At 50.3% G+C, this 19,871-nt stretch overlaps 1 protein-coding gene across 4 annotated transcripts in view; it reads left to right on the forward strand.

Moving 5' to 3' along the window:
• Positions 1-3,233: 3,233 nt before the first annotated feature.
• The window catches only part of Tcof1 (treacle ribosome biogenesis factor 1), a 33,290-nt gene continuing 16,652 nt past the window's right edge, over positions 3,234-19,871 (forward strand). For all 4 annotated transcript variants that reach the window (XM_023715290.1, XM_023715287.1, XM_023715288.1 and 1 more), the window contains exons 1-11: positions 3,234-3,365; positions 5,815-5,870; positions 10,527-10,678; positions 12,462-12,535; positions 13,210-13,369; positions 14,060-14,133; positions 17,874-18,113; positions 18,242-18,469; positions 18,567-18,785; positions 19,188-19,397; positions 19,563-19,808. In XM_023715290.1, coding sequence (XP_023571058.1) covers positions 3,258-3,365; positions 5,815-5,870; positions 10,527-10,678; positions 12,462-12,535; positions 13,210-13,369; positions 14,060-14,133; positions 17,874-18,113; positions 18,242-18,469; positions 18,567-18,785; positions 19,188-19,397; positions 19,563-19,808 — 1,767 coding nt within the window. In that variant the 5' untranslated portion in view covers positions 3,234-3,257. The remainder of the gene's footprint in view (positions 3,366-5,814; positions 5,871-10,526; positions 10,679-12,461; positions 12,536-13,209; positions 13,370-14,059; positions 14,134-17,873; positions 18,114-18,241; positions 18,470-18,566; positions 18,786-19,187; positions 19,398-19,562; positions 19,809-19,871) is intronic.

Genomic DNA, 19,871 nt, shown 5'->3' on the forward strand with positions numbered 1-19,871 from the left:
GAGGAGAGGAGAGGAGAGATGGGGACAGGGGAAATGGAGAGAGGGGAGAGGGGAGAAGGGAGAGGGGAGAGGAGAGAAGGCAGAGAGCCCCAGAGCACCATGTTCCAGAAGAATGGCAACATCCTAAGAAAGTTGTTCCTTGGGACTTGGTTCCTAGGCACTCAGACTGTACAGCCACAGAAAGAAGCCATGGAGCCACAACTATATGAAGTGTGATAGGAGCAGAGTCACCCAAGCCCTTTAGAGCTCACATCTTGCCACAAAATACCTCAAATGCTGAATATAGAACTACAGGACTCAATGTTTGCCCTGCTGAATTTTGGAGTTGATTTAGTTTCCATTTCTTTGTATCCACTATTTGCATCTTTTGAAATGAAAATGTCTGTCTTGTGCCATTGAATGTTGGAAGTGTTTAAATTTCTTTTCAATTATATCAGAACTCACAGCTAAGAGTTTAACCTTACCTCTCAGAGGAGACTTTAGACTTGAGGTTTTCAGCAATACTAAAACTGTCAGAGCTGGACTAAATGCCTTTTGCATATAGGGATGTGCATGAATCTTTGGGGAAGCAGGAATGGAATGTTATGGCTCACGTCTAGATATTCCCCCAAAGCCTCATGTGGTCGTAAGTGGGGGCTTTTTCAGTGCTGGCTGGATCTAGAGTATGTGACGTTGGAGTTGATTCATTGTGCAATCTTAGGATCAAGGGCACTAGGATTAAGTGTGTGAGATAAAATATAGAGGGATAGAAAGAGGCGTGAGCCTGGTGTGGTGGCACACACCTGTAATCCCAAATACTGGGGAGGCTGAACCAGGAGGATCCTTGGGAGTTCAAGATCAACCAGAGTTACAAAATGAGCTCAAGACCGGTCTGAGCTGCACACTGAGAACCTGTCTCAAAACAAAACAAAACAAAACAAAACAAAACAAAACAAAACAAAACAAGAGGTGTGGTCATCCTTGTCGCTGTGCTCCCTCCACTCATCGTGAAACATTTCTCCTCTGTGATGCTTGTCTTCATGCCACTCTACCTTGGATCCAAGTGATTATGGACTGAAACCTCTACAAATTGTGAGCTAAATAACTCTTTCCTCCCTTAACTTGTGGGTGTTGGCTATTTTGCCTCAGCAACAAGAAAAGTAACTAGGGACAGAGAGATAACTCAGCAGACTAAGTGCCTGCTTAAACAAGCCCAGGGACAAGGGTTCCAGTGCTACATGCCACATTGGTCCTACCCCTGGGCACATTGAGCCACCACCGAGACCAGGTGTGGTGGTGCATGCCTATAATCCCAGCACTGGGGAGGCTGAAAACAAGAGCATCACCACAAATCCAAGCTGCGTAGCAAGACCCTGTATCAACTACATTTAAAAAAAAAAAAAAAAAGATGGAGAAGAAGAAGAAGAAGAAGAAGAAGAAGAAGAAGAAGAAGAAGAAGAAGAAGAAGAAGAAGAAGAAGAAGAAGAGGAAGAAAGAAGAAAGAAAAGTAACTAATACATCCATCCTGGAAGGTCTAGGTCTGTTTGTCTAGGTTCTGAATTTGGGTGGGAAGCTGTATGTTGTATATAACCGATATACCTAAAGCAAAGGCTGGAGGAGTCAGGCTGTCATTAGATCCTCTCCAGCTTCATGAAGTTAAAAGCAGCTGCGTCAGTATTCCCCAGCTAGCTCATCCTTTGCCTGCCAACCTCCCCTCAGTAACTACAACAGTCTCATATCCAATTTTGTTCTCCACAGATTCATCTCTGGGCTTTGGTCACAGCAATCTTTAAAAGCACAAATCCAGGTCACCCTCCTGTCCAAAATCATGCAGTCTACATAATGTCCTTGGAAGAGCCTCCAAATTCTGCAAGGGTGAAGAGAGTGTTCCAGTTTGTCTGCTTCTGTGTCCTCAAATGTCCTCACCAGGCCCCCTTTTCTTCCCAAATCCATTACCCAGCAGCACAGGGTTGTTTGGGGTTCCCAGATTATACCAGGGTGGTTTCTCCTGTCCTGACTCATACACCAACACCACCCCCCACTCCCACCCCACCCCCGTTGTACCAGCCCTATCCTCTGCATCTAGAAACGCCTACTCAGATGTCTCTCTGGGGCTAGGTGCCCCTCCTCCTTGCTTTCATGGGCTGTGCTTTTCCTCAACAACTACAACACACCAGACCTTGACCTATAGTTGCTTAGTTACCAACTTTGTCTCCTGTCCTGCCACTTTGAGGGTAATCTCCATGTTTTTCCCCCCAGCCTAGTCTGTGGTAGCCCAAGGTAGGATGCTGCCAAATAGCTCAGTGGATTAAAGCGCCGCAAGCAGGCTCAGGGCTGGAGGTTTCATCCCCAGGTCTGCCATGCCGGCCCCATCCCTGGGCCTCACTGAGACTGCAGCTGAGAGTGGGCAACTGAGACTGGGTATGGTGGCATCTGCCTGTAATCCCAGCTCTTGGGAGGCTGTAAACAGGAGGCTCACTATGAGTCTGATCTAGTAGTGAAACTCTGAACACCCTGTAGACCCTTCCCTAAAAAATAAATAAAAAATTAAAAAATTTTTAAAAAGATATCTATCTTAGTAAAAATGTGTTCTGTACATGAAGTAATTGATAAACTAATGATAGCTCATGCCTGGTTCACAAATCAAAAAAGTGTATGAAATGTGCCAAACATGGTGCCACACACCTGTAAACCCAGTGCTCAGGAAGATGAGGAAGGATAGCAAATTCGAGCCCAGTCTGGGTAATTCAGGGACTAAAAGAAAAAAAAATTTTTTTTTCAAAGATCTGGGGATGTAGTTTATGGCAAAAGCCTTGGGTTCAAACCCTAGTACCAAATAACCCCCAAAAAACAAAAAAACCCAAATGTGAAATGAATAAACAAGAAACTGGAAGTTCAGATCCAGGGAGAGATACGGAGGAGATTAGGGAGTTTGGAGATAAGTAAAGGAGTGACGTTCCCGCTTGAAAGGATTAACACGGAAAGCAAATTCCTTCTAGCAGAAAGCTTGAAGCATTAGGAGGAAGTCCTGCCTGCAGGGCCGACCCCCCTGGGCGGGTCCAAAATTAGTCCCGCCTTCTAGCCAATAGGAGGGCTTCTCGACTTCCATGGCTCCGCCCAGCCGTTTCAGGGCGTGAGACTACACTTCCCGGCGCGCCTTGCGGCCGGGGCAAACGAGCAGCCGGAAGTGGGGTGCGCGGGGTCTAAGGGCACGAGGGTGGCGGCGGGCGGGACCGAGGGGGGGTTGCGGTTGAGCCGGTGGGCCGGGGGTCGTGATCATGGCAGAGGCCAGAAAGCGGCGGGAGCTGCTTCCCCTGATCTACCAGCATCTGCTGCACGCAGGCTACGTGCGCGCGGCGCGGGAAGTAAAGGAGCAGAGCGGCCAGGTGAGCGTCTGCGGGCCGCGTGCGGGATCTGGAGAGCGGGGCTCGCTCCCCCGCCCCGGAATACCTGAAGGGCCCCGGGTTCCGCGGGCCTCCGGGGGGGGGGAGCCCAGTGATGTGGGAGGGATCTGTAGCCTTTGCCTGCTCTCTGCTGCTTCCAGCGCCCACCTCGGCCTCAGTTTCCCCGTCCGTGTAGTGGGCGGGTCGGGACATGTGATCCGACGCTTAAGGTTTTGAAATTCCCGAGCCGCTTACTTCTCCCACCTTCCTGGTAGTGGCAGTGTTAAGTTTTCTAAGTCTCCAGCCACGTGGCCCGGCACGGCCCCCTGGGACCACAGAGGTGGCCGTGGGTGTCAGGGTGAGTAGCAGCCGGTTCTCCCAGGAGCCTCAAAAAGAGGGATGCTGTAGTTGTCGATCTGTATCTCAAGCTCTTGACCATGCTTGGCCTGGATAGGATAGCTTTGGGGAATAGAAAGTTCTTTTGGTTTTGGTTTCCTCATTCTTCCTTCATTCAGCAACTGTTAGTCATGTGCTCCAGGTGCTGGTGACTGCCACCCTCAGCCTTCCTGGGTCTTAAGTGTGGTAGAGGCTACACATGAAAGAAGCCCTAAAGCGACTGTGCACTGAGCACCACATTAAGTATTAATGGCAAGAGTGCCCTGTCAGAACTGCTTTCCTGAGGAAGTGACAATTGATTTGAATCTGAAGGAAGGGGAGGTGTTGCAGACAGTGTTACAGATCCTTTGGAGTTAGCCGAGGGCAATGTGTGTACACCGTGGCCTGCAGGAGAACCGGCTGTGCTGAAGTGTGAAGTACAAAGCCTATAGCCTGCCAGGGAGGTGGAGGCAGAGGCTGGCCTGAGCTCTCCCTGGGCAGTTTGGTCTTTGCCTGAGCAGCAGTGGTGAACTGTTGCAGAGCTTTAAGCTGGTGAGGTGGGACTGACCTGACTAGTGAGTATCAAGTTGGCTACAGTAAGGCTGTCTCCTAACTCTTGCTCCAAGACCTCCTGGAGGAACCAAGGGTGATGAACCCTGAGGTGTCATCAGTGGGTTTCCCTAACCTTCTGGAATTCAGTTCCCTGCTTACTCCAGTTATGTCACATAACAGATAAGGGGAGCAAGAGATAGTACCCATCTTCATTACAGCATGTGCTGAGGCAAAAGTATCTCGCCCGGTTAGGGCGTGGTAGTACATGCCTGTCATCCCAGCACTTGGGAGGCTGACGCAGAAGGATCATTGGGAGTTCAAGACCAGCCTGGACCACAGAGTGAACTCAAGGCCAGTCAGCTGCATAGTGAGACCCTATCTCAAGAAGATAAATAAATAAAGTATCTTGTTCTGTGCCTTCATGGAGCAAATCGCCTAGCAGTGGACAGTGACAGATACAAATGTAAACTCGTAATATAGTGTATCCAGTGGATGGTAGGTGCTAGCTGTCACAGGAAGGCAGGCAAGGGGGAGAAGGAATGGCAGAGTCCAGGTGTAAGTGGGGAGTAGGGTAGACAGGGAAGCCTCACAGGAGGTGACATTGAGGTAGAGACCTAAGGAAAGGGGGGAGTAAGCTGTGCGATTAGCAAAAGAAATCATTCCAGATAGCAAGAATGCCCAGGCCCTGTTGGGGCACTGGGGCCTAGCACATTTTAGGACAGTGAGAAGGTCCCAGGGCTTAGAGTCCTAGCTCACTGTGCTGTACACTGTTATAGACTGTCTCCTTCAGCCTGACAGCAACCTGGGAATGTTGGTGTTGCTGTTTGCAAGAGAGATCTTGCCTGAAGTCCAAGGAGGCAAAGAGTTTAGTGCAGCCGACTAACAGCCACTCTGCCTGACTGCATAGGTGCCTCTTGGCCACTCCGCTCAGGTTGTTGCTGCCCTCTGTTCCTGCCACGGTGTTCATAAGCCTCCAGGGAGCACTTGACACATGGAGAGCAGTCCTCTGGCCTCAGCTCTGAGGGTCAGGATTCTCTACCAGGTTGCTTCTGCTTCTGCCGAGAAGGTGATGCTCTGTAGGCTTAATGTCTTCGATACAGACCAGCAGGCCATGCTCTTGCCATCTGGCTGCCTCGAGTGTCTGGGATCTGGGTGGAACTCTGGGGAGATTGACTGACCAGGCCCTTGAAGGCCTTCTGAAAGGTTGGACTGGTGTGGGAGAAGCTTTGTCTTGTGCCAGGCAGGCCGAACGAATAAATGCCAGCTTGGAACATTCCAACCCCAGCCTCCAAAGAAGGTTCCTCTTACAACACGGTGTATCACAAGGTTTTTACCTGGAATTGCTTGCCTTTCATGTTTGTGGAAGATTCTGAATGTCACTGGCAGGACCATGCAGATGTACTTCTCTGAGTAGGAAGATCCTGCACTGGACTTTGTGTGTACAAGCTTGAGGTCAGGGAGTGGTGACCCCAAAGAGGTCTCTACTGTGCCTGGGGCTGATAGCAACTCTCTTTACTTCTTGCAGAAGAGTTTCCTGGCTCAGCCTTTCACCCTTCTGGACATCTATACACACTGGCAACAGTAAGTTTGGTGAAGCTGAAGGGTGGGATTGGGGCACCCCAAACAGTCAGCTTGGCATAAGGTAAGATTGCATTCTGGGCTAAGGTCTCTCCCCATGGCCCACATGGACATGCTTGTTGTGCCGCAGGAAGGCAGATCACGTCAAATGTGTGGGTATCTAGTGGTGGGAGGGGACATTGAGAGCTATGAGCTCTTAAGAACAAAAGTATCTTGCCAGACCTGGTGGCACACGCCTGTAATCCCAGCACTTGAGAGGCTGAGGCAGGAGGATTACCACAAGTTCAAGGCCAGCATGAACTATGTAGCAAAACTGTCTCAAACAAAGCTTCTCACCAGCTTGTTATTCACTTGGTTAACAGCCATTTATAAGCATCTGTGGAATGTCAAGTCACGTTCTGAGCATGGAGACAGTGTCATAAGTTAGATAGGCCTGACTGCTTCTTCTCTGGAGCTAACATTGCAAGCAAGGACGTAGTCATGTGTGAGATTGAAACAAATGAATATAAAATGATCATGGTAGTAGGATTACCAAAGAGAAGACCTTGCCACAGCCTCACCTCCTTGTACACTTTAGAGAGGCTTCCCTGGGATGCCCTTCACCTTGAAAGCTGTGGGAAACAGGACTGAACCAGGCCATGGGTACAGAGAAGCGGGGAGAGTATATCCTGGGCCGAGGGGACAGTACAGGTAAGGCCAGCAGCCGGCAGGGCCTGGCCATGCAAGGTGAGAAGGTGTTTACCTAAGAGCAGTGGGAGCCACTGGAGGGCAGGGCAGGACATGGAATGAGGTCTGCCCTATGGGAGTTGGCCCTAAGGACATCCTCATGGAGGAGGAGGACAGCAGCAGCTGGGTGCATGGGACTCAGAGGGAGCCAACTATGGAGGGGGAAAATGCCAAGGAGGCATTAAATATGAATGCCTGTGAAATGTATTTGGTTGGTTTTTATACTACTGGAAGGTTAAACCCGGAGCCTTCACACTGAGCTGTATCCCTAACCCCTTTAATTTTTAATTTTTATTTTTTAAACAATTACCTTAACACTGGAAAATAACACTAATTCTTTATTTGTGTGTGTGTGTGTGTGTGTGGCCCGCTCAGCCCACCAGGGGGCGGGGCTGGCTGGCATGTGGTGCTGGGGGATTGAACCACGGTCCCTGTGCTTTGCTAAGCTTGTTCTTCTAAGTAGGTGCTTTAGACCACTGAGCCATCTCACCAGCCCCTTTAATTTTTATTTTGAAAGAGTTTCTCCAAGTTGCTAAATTGCCCAGTCTGGGCTAGAACTGTGATATTCCTCCCTCAACTTCCCAGAGTGCTGGAATTGAACCATGCCCAACTGAAACTTATAAAACCTAAGTTTTTCCAAGGAAGGGGCGTTAAACCAAGGCTGCACCAGCGAAAAATGAAAAATGGCAAAAGGGTTACGTGTTATCCCCATGTACCCGCCTGACCACAGCCTGCTGGGGGAAAGAAGTACCATAGACATGTCCCATGGAACATGGAAGCAGAGCCAGGCATGGTAGCACACGTTGGTAATCCTAGCACTTGGGAGGCTGAGGCAGGAGGATCACAAACTGAGGCCCACCCTAGACTGCTTTGTATGTTAAATTTTTTAAAAATTAAATTTTAAAAAAGAATGAAGCCAGGTGTGGTGGCACATACCTATGAGTCAAGCACTCTGAGGCTGAGCCAGGAGGATCACTGAGTTCAAGGCCAGCCTGGCTACATAGTGAAATCCTGTCTCACAAAGACAAAAAAAAGAGAGAGAGAAAAAGGATGTTGTGTTCCCATCTGCTGGCTTGCCCAGATCCAGTTAGCGAGGTGAGGGGCCTGTCCTGGGAAGAATGGTAGTAAGTATTAGTTAGTGTGGAGGCTCCACTGTCTGCACATCTTTGAAGACGAAAGTAGTGGTGGGGTAGACTCCATGTCTCTGCCTGCTTTAGAAAGACAAGTTGTTGCTTCTCTATACAAACATTTGATCATCTGAGTGACCCAAAAATGAAGCAGGCATCTGGGAATGGTGACTTCCCTGTTACCAGTAGGGAGCCAAGACAGGGAGGATGAGGAAGGGATCCTGGCTTCTGACAGCGAGGGGACTGCTGTGTGTGCTTACTGTGCTTCCTTCCATAGAAAACCACATCAGTGCGCTGTGCCCCAGGGCCCTCACGTGGGTGAGGGATACAGAATGGGACAAGCATCATACACAGAGGCAGCCAGCTGAGTGGTTGCCACAAATCAGACTCAGGCATGAGTGGTGGGGACCTGAAGCAAGTTTCTTGGCCAAGAGCTGTACTTCCTTATCTTTCTTCTGTAAACATGAAAAAATATAATTATCTCAAAAAAAATAATAATTATCTCATTGCATTGTAAAGATTGTGCATAGTAGTCTCCACAGTAAAGCACTAGACCCAGCCACTGGGAGCCGCCGCCACCACTCTCCCACCCCCCGTCATGTTTGTTGTGCACCTAGTACAAGCCTGTCATTGTTCTTGATAGGACAAGGAACAAACCAGAGGAAAAAAATTCCCAACTCTTCTGTCTGTATTCTGTTGGGAGGAAAGAGGCCCAGTTAATTGATACATGAAATCACAAGTGGCCTTCCTCGGAGGAAGGCACCTGAGCAGCACATGCCAAGCTGTGGCAGAGCGCTGTCCATCCCAGCTGGAGATGATGGGCACAGTCCATGACTCACTGGGCAGGAGGGTGGACTCCAAGGAGGTGATACGTCAGAGTCCCCAGGGCTTGACCCTCTGGGTACTTAGCCTGCGAGTGGCCCATACATACTCCTCACACCTAAGGGTTCCCTTCTCAGTAAAGCAGCCAGGTACCCAAAAATCACAGCTCCAGGGTCCTGGACTGCAGAGTGGGAAGGGAGGCTCTGTCCCATCTCTCCCAAGGCAGAGCTGAGCATGGGCAGGTTTTGCTCATGCGGCCCAGCTTGAAATGGGTTTACTAATGCTGGGTATTTTGCACAATTTTATAGACCTCCTTTGTATGTAGCCTTTTTAAAACAGAATTAAGCCATTGGGGGCCGGGGAGATGGCTTAGTAGAATAAGTACTTCCCTGGCAAGCGCAAAGGCCTGAGTTCAATCCCCGGTTCCACCAAAAAGGAAAAAAAAAAAAAAAAAAAAGCCATATTGCTGTCTGTGTAGTACCAAGTGAAGGGTTATCAGAAGGCTTTTGGATTTAGTAAGTTTTTATTTTTTTATTTTTTGTCTGTTTGAGGCAGGGTCTCACTATGCAGTTCAGGCTGGTCTTAAGTTCACTTTGTATTCACATGTGTCCCTGTGTGAATTTTAGGCCGTGTGTTATATTCACACGTGTCCCCTTCTGCCACCCCTGTTGGGTTAAGGAGCAGCCTGAGCTGAGGGGACAGGGGATGTATGTGTTGGTTGTGATACCCTTGGCCTCCCACTGGGGCTCAGTCCCTCATCCTCCTACCTTCCCTTCTTCCATGGACTTCAGATAAGCAGTAGCTGAAGCCTCTGCCACCCCGTACCCCTGCCGCCCTGCCCTCAAGTTAAGCTTCCACCTGGGACCTGCCCAGGAGGACTGAAGCTGGGAGCCATGGTAGGTGGGCTGGTGGCGTGGGGGAGTGGCTGTCATCCTATAAGCCACACCCCCGCCTCAGCTCTGAGTGTGGGACCCAGTGCCAGGGTATGAAGGACAGTGTTTCCATCAAAAGGGAAGAAAGCAGCAGGAGGGCAAGAGGTGAGTGAGGGGAGCCTGAATCTGGGCAAGGAGCTAGATGCTTTTAGAGAATTGTCCCTTAGACCCTCTGCTTGGAACTTCAGGTGGGCTGAGGCCCTTGGAGAGTAACCTGAGAAGTCGCTGGGTCCTGCCTGTTCTTGTTCCAAAACCCAGAGGGCCACAGAGGGTCTCTGGGGGCAGGGAAGAGGCTGACTTGAGGAGGCTCCCTCCTGCCTTTTATTAAACTAGGGTTCTCTGTTCCTGCTTGTAATAAAGCTTTTGTTGTTAAGAATTACGTTTGTGAAGTGCTATGGTCAACTGCCAGCCTCCTCCCTCTGCTAGGCCTTTGTGGGTAGTGGGGAAACAGGCTTTAAATAAACAACAGGAGATACAGAAAAGTGCTCAGGAGGAAACGAAACTGGACGGCAGGACAGATAGGATGAGGGGAGCATCAGCGAGGGCTGCTCTGAGGAGGCCAAGCTAAGAAGTGAAGACGGAGGACCCAGCCCAGGCAGCAAGCCCTTGGGGCAGGGCCCTGGGTGGTCTGCGCAGTGCCTGCTTAGTCTCTAAGTGACTGCTGGCTGCAGCTATTCCACAGCGCTGTTGGTTGTTCATGATTATCTTTAAGACTTTGAAGATAACTTTGTAATTCAAGAATTACAAAGTAATTAAAAGCATTTTAAAGAATACAGTGAAGTAGGGCGGGGGAGATGGTTCAGTAGAATAAGCACTTCCCTGGCAAGCACATGGGCCTGAACTTCCCTGGTAAGTTCAGTCCCTGGTTCCACCAAAAAAAGAACTAAGTAAAGATGCAGAACACAGAACTGTATCTGTATTGTTGTTATCACTGTTTGAACTCTGCACATGTTTCCTTTTGGGGCTGGGAGGATAGGAAAGGGCTGTCTGCTCAAGTGTTGTGGAGGTGTCTTGTCACCCAGTTGGTATAGCCAGTCACCTTTGACCTGCAGAACCTCAGAAGTTGGCCAGAAGCGGAAGGCAGAAGATGATGCAGCGCTGCAAGCCAAGAAGACCCGAGTGTCAGACCCAATCAGCAGCTCGGAGAGCTCCGAAGAGGAGGAGGAGGAGAAGCAAGAGACAAAAGCCAAAACTGCTAAAGCTGGTAAGCCTGCTGGGTGTTGCCAGGGCTTGGGCTTCCCTGCCAAGCACCCACTGCTGCAGCTTTGGGTTAGGATTAGGTTGTATCCTCAAGCTCTGGGAACCCTAGGGAGAACCAGAAATGCTGGGTGGTCCCTACGGTACACATGCATGCACGCGCGCACACATGCACACACACACACACACACACACACACACACACACACACACACCGGAGCCAGGACTGTGCCTGGGTGATTGGGATGGACGTAGAAAGACCATGTTTGCCAGAGGCAGCTGGTGCCTATCTCCTTGCTGCCTGAGCACTGCTTTTAGAGATGCTGGTTGTCTCCTTATCTCGGCCATATACGCAGGAGTTCTGGGCGCCGAGCTGAGCACCGCGGTCTTAGAGTCCTGGCAGGATGATCCCAGGTCTCTGCAGCCCCTCGTCTCAGACCCAGCCTCCCCGCTTCCCCAGCAGCAGTGCAGCTCTCCAGTGCAGTTGCTGTCTCTTAAGCACTGTGTTATCAGGGTTTTTTGCTTATTTGGAAAACACTTTCTTGATTTTAAACATAGTTTCTGATTATAAAGGGAATGTAGGATTCATTATAAAGTATTTATTATAGAATATTTGAAAATTGCTTTTTAAAAAAGTCAGAGAAGAAATCACATATTATATTCTTGCCATCTACAATTCAGTATATCCATTTTTCCTGAGCCTGCTTTGAAAGACATTTGAGATATTACTGGGTAAATATTTTATATCTTGTTTAATCTTAAATTATAAGTGCAACACAAGTTTGATTGAAACTCTACAGATGCATGTAGAAAGTGAAAGGGCTTCTGTTCTCTTCCCCAGTCTTTCACTTTCTACTCAGGGTCTTGGGGAGCAGCTGGCACCCACAGTCTGACAGATATCTATCTGTACATACATGTATGCATCTTGTATTCTACTTAAAACAAATGGTCATATCTCATACTATTTGATATGTTATTTTTAAAATTGATTAGCAGATGTTAATAGTACACAGTGGTTATGTGTATCGTGGAGAGGTGGCATAGAACGGTGCATGATGGGGAAGGGTGGATGAAACAAGACTAGCCACAGGTCCATAGTGGTCAGAGTCAGTATTCTTCCTCTCTACTTATACATGTGCTTAAACTTCATAGTTATAGAAAGATAAGAGAGACTTCAGTGCTGGGAAATGGGTACAATCACTCTTTTTATCTCAGCAACATTCTCTTTAACAATAACTTAGAAATCTTTTCCTATCTGTGAGATCCCAAGGAGATTATATCTTTATTTTTCTTACTCTTTTTTTCTATATATATGTTTATTTCAAGCATCAAAAATCTATTCATCTTAGTGTCTAATGACCCAAGATTCAAGGTTTAGCTGTCTCTCTACTAGAAGTCATTGGGATTCTCCCCAGCTTTCTGCCTGAACTGTGGCCAGCACCTGACCCCTGCCACTTCTTGCTGAGTAGCCTGCAGAGCCAAGTGCAGTGACCTGGTAGGAGCATAAGCTAATGCTTTGCTGGGAGAGACCCTCAGCACCTCTTGCCGTAGGGTTATTGGGAGGCCCTGGGGGTTACAGACAGCTTTGTTGTCATAGAGCTTCTTAGTGAATATGGCTGATGGATTACAGAGCTATTTGCCACAAGTTTGGGCTCAGCCTCAGCCCCCCATGCCAGCACCAGGCAGCCAATACCAGTTGCACTGTTAGACAAGATGAAACCTGCCTGCTATGCTTGGATAAGAAGAGCCCATTTCCCTCATCCAGAGGGATTTGTGTCTTACAGCCACAGCCACAAGACCAGCATCTACCAACTCCTCAGCCATGGGGGTGGATTTGCCATCAAGCCTGAAAGAAAAGGCCAAGGTAAGTGGGACTATTTTCCAATCTCTTGCACTTAAGAACTCAAGTGCCCCTTAGGGAGACAGTCTTCTGTATCAGCAAAAGTATATCCATCCTGACTCAGTCCTAACCCATGTCACCAACTGTGTGATCTCAGTGAATCCCTCAGGTTCCTTTTCTGTAAGATGCAGGTGATGCTGCTGTAGTAGACCACTGGGTAGCAGTGCACCTGTACAGGGCAGCTTTGTATTCCTCCCTTTTGCTGCTCTTAGCTGTACCCCAAGGAGCTCTTTGCTAGTCTCAGTAGGTCCCATGCACTGCCCCAGCCAGTTGAGGCACCATGGTGAACAGCACGCCTGTATTTCTTGAACTCTGGTGGCATTGCATAAATCAGAAAGTACCTAGAAAATAAAGGTATTTTGTGGTAACCCATAAAACACTGTTACAGACCTATAAAACATTATGTACCTGAAACTAGAACATTGGCAATCATGTGTAAAAGTAATCATGAATGAATGATAGTACCCACAACTAACTACTGTGTCCCACTTAACAGATACAGTGCAGTTCTCATAGTACCTCCAGGAGAGCAGTTTGCCCAAACTTGCCTGGGTAGGAAGCAGCAGTGGGGGTTCCAGTAGGAGTGGGCTGTGCATCTTGCTCAATCAGGAGTACCTGCTACTCTTTATATTGTGCAGGCAAAGACCAGGAATGCCAGCAAGACAGTGAACTCTGTACCACACCTTGCCTCGGGAAAGTCACCCAAAAAGTCAGCAGGGCCCTCAGGAAGTATCATCTTGGTCTCAGAAACTGAAGAAGAGGGCAGCATCCGGGCTGTTGGAACCACAGCCAAGCCTGGTAAGAAGCTCCCACCTTAGGAGCTAAGCCAAAGTTATACTTTGTTAAGCTCGGGAACATTCTGGAACTCAAAAGTATGCCTCCATGACAGCAAAGCTCTGTACCTCCCCCAGGTGAGGGAGGGCCAGCTGCAGGGACACCACGGCGGTTTTTCAGAGGGTGTCTGAGAAGCTTGGTGGTTGTTGGAATATGTGAGGACCACTGTTATGGCTTAGAAACAAAACAAAAAGATCTGGATCTCACTATGCAGTTCAAGCTGGCGTTCAACTCACTTTGTAGTTCAGGCTGACCTTGAACTCCCAGCAGGACTCCTGCCTCAGCTTCATGAGTGCTAGGATGACAAATATGTGCCACTCTGCCTGGCCTATGAGTTCATTTCTTGTGTAGAATATGTGTTTGCCCAACTGCTTCTGTGGACCAGTTGGTGAATAGAGAGTTTGTAAAGTGTCATGTGGGGCCGGGGAGATGGCTCAGTAGAATAAGCACTCCCCTGGCAAGCACAAGGGCCTGAGTTCAATCCCCGGTTCTGCCAGAAAAGTGTCAGGTTTAAAAAAAAAAAAGCGTCAGGTGCTGGTGTGTTTCCGGAGTATTATCCATGGGAAGCAGTTACTTAACACTTGATATAACGGGTAGCTGGCCCTGGAGAGGGGCTAGGGAAGGTGTACCTCAGTCCCTTGTGTCTACCTTCAGGGACCATGTCAGCAGGCCAGGCCGACCACTCCAGCAAGGATACCTCCAGCTCCAGCGATGAAACAGATGTGGAGGTAATGATCACCTATCCTCAAGAGTGACTTTCTCCAAGCCTGTCACTCTGAAACCCTGGTGGGATTCGGATACCAGTGGGCCCAGATTCACGCAGCAGCTTTGCCAAGAGCTGGAAAGGGTGTGATCACTCAAGGGGGGAGGGGAGGGGAGAGAGGAGACGTCCTATGCTCCTCAGAAGGGCCAGGGTTGTGGAGGGACACAGGACAAGGCTTCCTGGGAGAGGTGGCATAGAGAACAGTAGAGGATGAGAGGATAGCCCAAAGGAGTTCTAGGAGCAAAGGCCTGGACAGAGGTGTAGCTATCATGTGTGGCCAGGATGAGACTGCTGAGTAGATTCTGGGCCCACGGGTGCATGGCAGTCTAGGTAGCAGGCCAAGACTGGCCAGGCCTCTCAGTGTGTGGCCTTGTCTTTGAATTTCGACCTGGGAGAAGCCCCACAAGTCATACCTTATGTATCTACTAAGAGCCAGACCTTGGGAAAATATTGCCGTCCTCTGTGGGGAAAAGAGGGATCTCTTAGATACTTTAAACTAGAACAGTGGGGAGCCATACGGGATAGCAGTAAGACCCCCAACTCTTGATACAGAAACATTGTGTGTGTGTGTGTGTGTGTACAATACATATTTTGTATAATTACATATATAATTATATATATAATTTTTATATACTTAGTACAGGGCCTACAGGGTCTTACTACACAGATTGGACTCATAGTGATCCTCCTGTTTTCAGCCTCCCAAGTGCAGGGATTACTGGCGTGCACCACCTCTCCCAGTCTCAGTCACCTGGGCACGTCCCTGTGTTGCAGCTGGCATGAGATGCCGGGGATCAAACCCAGTCTCTGCATCTGCCTAAGCAAGTGCTTTAATCCGCTGAGCTATCTGGCCCACCCAGTTTATATTTTCAAGGAACCAAAGATCTGCAGTTGTGTGGGTGAGAGGGGAAATGATACAAGATGGGGTCACAAGTGCACAGGCTAAGTGTCCTAGAGGACTGCCATACAAGTTTGAGTTTTGTTCTACAGGCGGTGTGGAGCCACGCAGGGTGTTAGGCACATGTTTTGCAGAGATGATTGACAGTGGCCTGGATTGAAGGGCAGTGCAGACAGAATAAACAGACCAGTTGAGGGAGAGATGTGCATTGAGGTACTAGTGGCAGAAAGTGCAGACAAGGGGCTGGTGAGATGGCTCAGTGGTCTAAAGCACCTACTTAGAACAAGCTTGGCAAAGCATCAGGGACCACGGTTCAATCCCCAGCACCACATGCCAGCCAGCACCGCCCCCTGGTGGGCTGAGCTGGCTACACACACACACACACACACACACAAACACACAAAAAAAAAAAAAAAAAAAAAAAAAAAAAGAAAGAAAGTGCAGACAAGAGGTGGGCACAGTGTCCTGTGCAAAAACTCTCAGAGCCCACCCAGTAACCTGGTAAAAGTTGAGACCACCCACATCTATCCCAGGCCTCACCATGGGCTGCTCCCCACCTTCTATCCTTACCTTTGGACCTAAAATATTGCCAGCGATGGGGCACCTGGCACCCATCTCCACAGGCCTTGCCAAAGAGAAGGGGACCACTTGCACCACTTGGAAACCAGTGTTAGAAACAGCTTAGGTAGCAAAGAGGAGGGCTAGGTGAGGGCAGTACCCTGGGTCTGCTGGGTCCGACGGACCACAGAGAAGAGGCAGGGCACAGACTGACCGCTTTGGGAATGTGGATTTAGAAGTCAAAGGGAAGGCTTTGCATGGTAGCACATGCCTGTAATCCCAGCACTCAGGAGGCAGAGGCAAAACTGCGGGGAGTTCAAAGCCATCCTGAACTGCATAGTGAAACCACATCTCAAAAAGACAAAAAATAAGGTCAGAGGGAGAGCTTACAGAAGAAAGGAGTCTTCCTGTGGTGCCTCAGGAAGCCAGTTGTGGACTAGACTGCTAACCTTGAGATGGCCACCATGGTCAGCCTCTTCAGTTGCAGGGGCAAAAACAAGTGCTGTGGACTGAGGCTGAATGTCTCAGACCAGCCTGTGTGCCCTGTGGGAGCTGAGCATGGTATCTGAGAGTTCTGCCTCCCAAGCCAGAGACCAGGAGCTCAAGCCAGGGCTTCTCTGTTGACCTGAGAGATTTGTTCCTCTTTAGAAAATAAATAATATAAATAGTATCTCAGAGTGTTTGAAAATTAAATGTTGTCAGGGAAGGGCTGTAAACTGAAGCGCCTTCTACACCTGAGGGAATTGGCTATTATTCATTTTCTGATTTCCTCCCCTTGTTCCATGTGAAGGCAGCCCAGATCAGACCCTCACCTGCCTCCACCAAGGAGTCTCCAGCAAGGAAGGCAGCCCCAAGCCCTGGGAAAGTTGGGGGGGTGACACCCCAGGCCCTCACCCCAGCTGGGAGTACCATGAAACCAAAAGAGGAGTCAGAGAGCAGCAGGGAGTCCGAGAGTGAGGAGGAGCCTCCCACAGGGACCTCCAGCCAGGTGAGCCACCTTTCCAAGGCCTGGATGCCACTGTGTAATGAGCACCTCTACTAGAGAGGCCACCCTGGAGCTTGATGAGAGATAGGAGACCGATGTGTACGTTGAGAGGAAGGACCCTGAGCTGCTGGCTGCAGCGCCTGTGGGCCTTGTCCTTTAGGCTCTTGCAGCAGCCTAGAACGGCGAGTTCCCAGGTGGTGGGTTCTACATCCCAATCTGTCGTGACCATTTCAGTTGCCTTAGTGTCTCTATCTAGTAAAAGGGCTGCTGTCCTTGTCCCAGCTGGCCCGTGGGAGGACTTTAGTTTTAATTGTCTGGTCCTCTGGCTTCTCAGACTACCAGACTCTGAGCAGGCAAACACCGTGGCAGCTAAAGGAGTCACCACTGGATATGGTGGTGGATACCTGTGATCCCCATTGAAGGAATCTTTGTCTTCCTCTGTGTGCTGATCCCTTCCCCTGGGGGAGCAGCCAGACCTGTGGCCCCCAAGGCCCTGGGTACTTCCTAGGGCAAAGCATAAGGCCTCAAAAGCTGTTGGCATGGGGACAGGGAAGAGTACGAGTGAGGAAGAATGGGCACAGGATGGGCAGAGGAGGCCCAGAAGGTGACCTCGCAGAGAAGAAGGGAGCTCTGGGGCCTCCTCGGGAATGTCACCCAGCAGAGGGCACAGCAGGCTCCCTGAGGAAGGAGCAAGGTGAGAACTGTGACATTCCAAGAGTCTAGCCCCGGCCACCAGCTGCCCAGTCCAGAGTGCTTGCTGTGTGTTGAATATTGTGAGGCATCCACTTTCCAGGAGCTCAGTTGTGAACTTAGACTGAAAATCTTCATTCTCCTTATTGGTTCAAAAATTTGAGAGTTGGCAATGTAGCTAAGTGATAGAGCTCTTGCTTTGCATGCATAAGGCCCTGGGTTCAATTCTCAGCACTACCAAAAAAAAAAAGAAAATAAACATTGAAAAGGAGTAGGCCATGCAAAGTCTGTGTGGAGTCCTGGCCCCTGAACACAGGAAGGTTCTTGGAAGATCTTAGAGCTGCCCAATTTCCTGGGAATGCCGGTTCAGGGATGAGTAACCAGAGCTTTTCTGAGAATACGGGGCCTCTAGCACCTCTGCCAAAGCCTCAAGGCCTACAGAGCCTGAGAGCACAGGGAAGAAGAGCCTTAGAGGGCATTGGCTAGGTGCTTCAGCAGGAGGGGTTTTCAGGAGTAAATCCCTCTGGTGAGGGATTTATGAGGGAGGAAAGTAGACTCCCCTTTCTTTCTTTAGGTGAAGGCATCTGAGAAAATCCTCCAGGGGAGAGCTGCCTTAGCCTGTGCCAAGGGGACCCCTGGGAAAGAGGTCATACCAGTACCCCCCAGGAAAGGAACTGCATGTGCACTCCCTGTGAAGGCAGGGCCCATAACCGAGCAAGCCAAGCTGAGGAGGCCCGAGCAGGACTCAGAGAACAGCAGCGAAGAGGAATCTGACAGTGAGGTGGAAACACCCGTGGCTGTGCCAGTGCTTCAGGTGAGTCTTGGAGCAAGATCTTAGCCACATGAGCCCTGCAGCCTTCTCACTGTGGGATGTTGTTGGCCCAATTGGGTCTGCATCTTCACACCCATCTTCTGCTCCCCTCTGTCCCTCTTTCACTCTAGGCAAATCCCAAAGGAAAGACCCCTCAGGTCAGAACTGCCCCAGCCCTCGCCAAGCAGTCCTCCAGGAAGGGCACCCCTCCAGCACTCCCTGGGAAGACAGGGCCTGCAGCCACCCAGGCCCAGGTAGGGAAGCAGGAGGAGGACTCAGACAGCAGCAGCAGCAGCGAGGAGTCAGACAGTGATGGGGAGACACCAGCACCCCGGACACCAAACACAAACCCCACCCAGGTGAGGCTGCACACCACCGCTCCCTATCTGGAAAGGCCTCCTGTAGCCTGTCCCTCCCCCCACATACCACCCCCTATCTTGCCTTTGTCACTGCCAGCTGAAGCCCTTGGAAAAGACTCCTCAGGTCAGAGCTGCCTCAGCCCCTGCCAAGGAGTCCCCCAGGAAAGGCACCTCTCCAGCACCCCCTGGGAAGACGGGGCCTGTAGCCACCCAGGCCCACATGGAGAAGCAGGAGGAGGACTCAGACAGCAGTGAGGAGTTGGACAGTGACGGGGAGACACCAGCACCCCGGGTCCCAACCACAAACCCCACAAAGGTGAGGCCAGAGACCACTGTTCCTGTCTAGAAAGGCCTCCTGTGGACCTGTTCCTCCCCCCACTCCCAACTTGCCCTTTGTCACTACCAGGAAAAGCCCTTGGGGAAAAGCCCATAGGTCAGACCTGCCTCCACTGTGGTGCTATCCAGGAAGGGAACCAGCCCTGTCTTACCCAGGAAGGCAGGGCCAACAGAAGCACTCAGAGAGCAGCAAGGAGGCACGCTTAGCAGTGACCTGGCTCATGTGAGCCTCTCCCAGCAAGGGTCTTCCCTTACCACAGGAGCTTCACATGGTCTGCTGGCCCCTGCACTGCCCACTGCTCTCTGTTTGCCATGTTGGTCTTTGTCTCTGTACACATGTCCCTTAGAGCTCCCTTTCCTAATCCTGTGTATCTCATTTCAGGCAAAGCCCTTGGGGAAGAACCTCCAGGTCAGACCTGCCTCAGGTCCCACCCAGGGGCCACTGGGGAAAAAAGCTGCCCCTAAACCACCTCACAAGGCAGCACCTGTGGCCATTCAGGTCAGTGCTGAAAGGTCCCAGGAAGACTCAGACAGCAGCGAGGAATCATCTGACAGTGGGGAGGAGACACCAGCAGCTGTGACTACAGCTCAGGTGAGACCTGGAGAGGAGTCCTGTGGCCGCTGACGTGGAGTTGGTCTCCTCGGTCAGGTGCGGGTTCTGCCTGGTGGGAATCACAGCATCTGGGCTCCTCCTTGAACAGATGAGCACTCTGGATCCAGAAGCCTTTCCCAGCCTCGGTCTTCATTGTCCTCACAGGCAAAACCAGGTCTGAAAATGCCTCAGACCAAGGCTTCCCTCAGAAAAGGCACCCTCCTCACCCCCACATCTGCCAAGGGCCCCCCAGCGCGAGTGGGCACCCCAGCCCCCTGGAAAGTAGGTACAGTGATTTCTACAAGAGACTCAGCTGTGCCTCAGGGCACCCAAAGGCCAGAGAGTGATTCTTCAAGCAGTGAGAAGGAATCAGAGGGTGAAGAGACCATGCCTGTAGCAGCAGTGGCACAGGTAAGGCTGTGTCTGCCTGCCCATCCTCAGGGTTGGCCCCATAGACTCTGGGCTCCTGTGAAA

Source organism: Octodon degus, unplaced genomic scaffold (assembly GCF_000260255.1).
Source record: "Octodon degus isolate 3935 unplaced genomic scaffold, OctDeg1.0 scaffold00040, whole genome shotgun sequence".
In the NCBI taxonomy this organism is placed as follows: Eukaryota; Metazoa; Chordata; class Mammalia; order Rodentia; family Octodontidae; genus Octodon; species Octodon degus.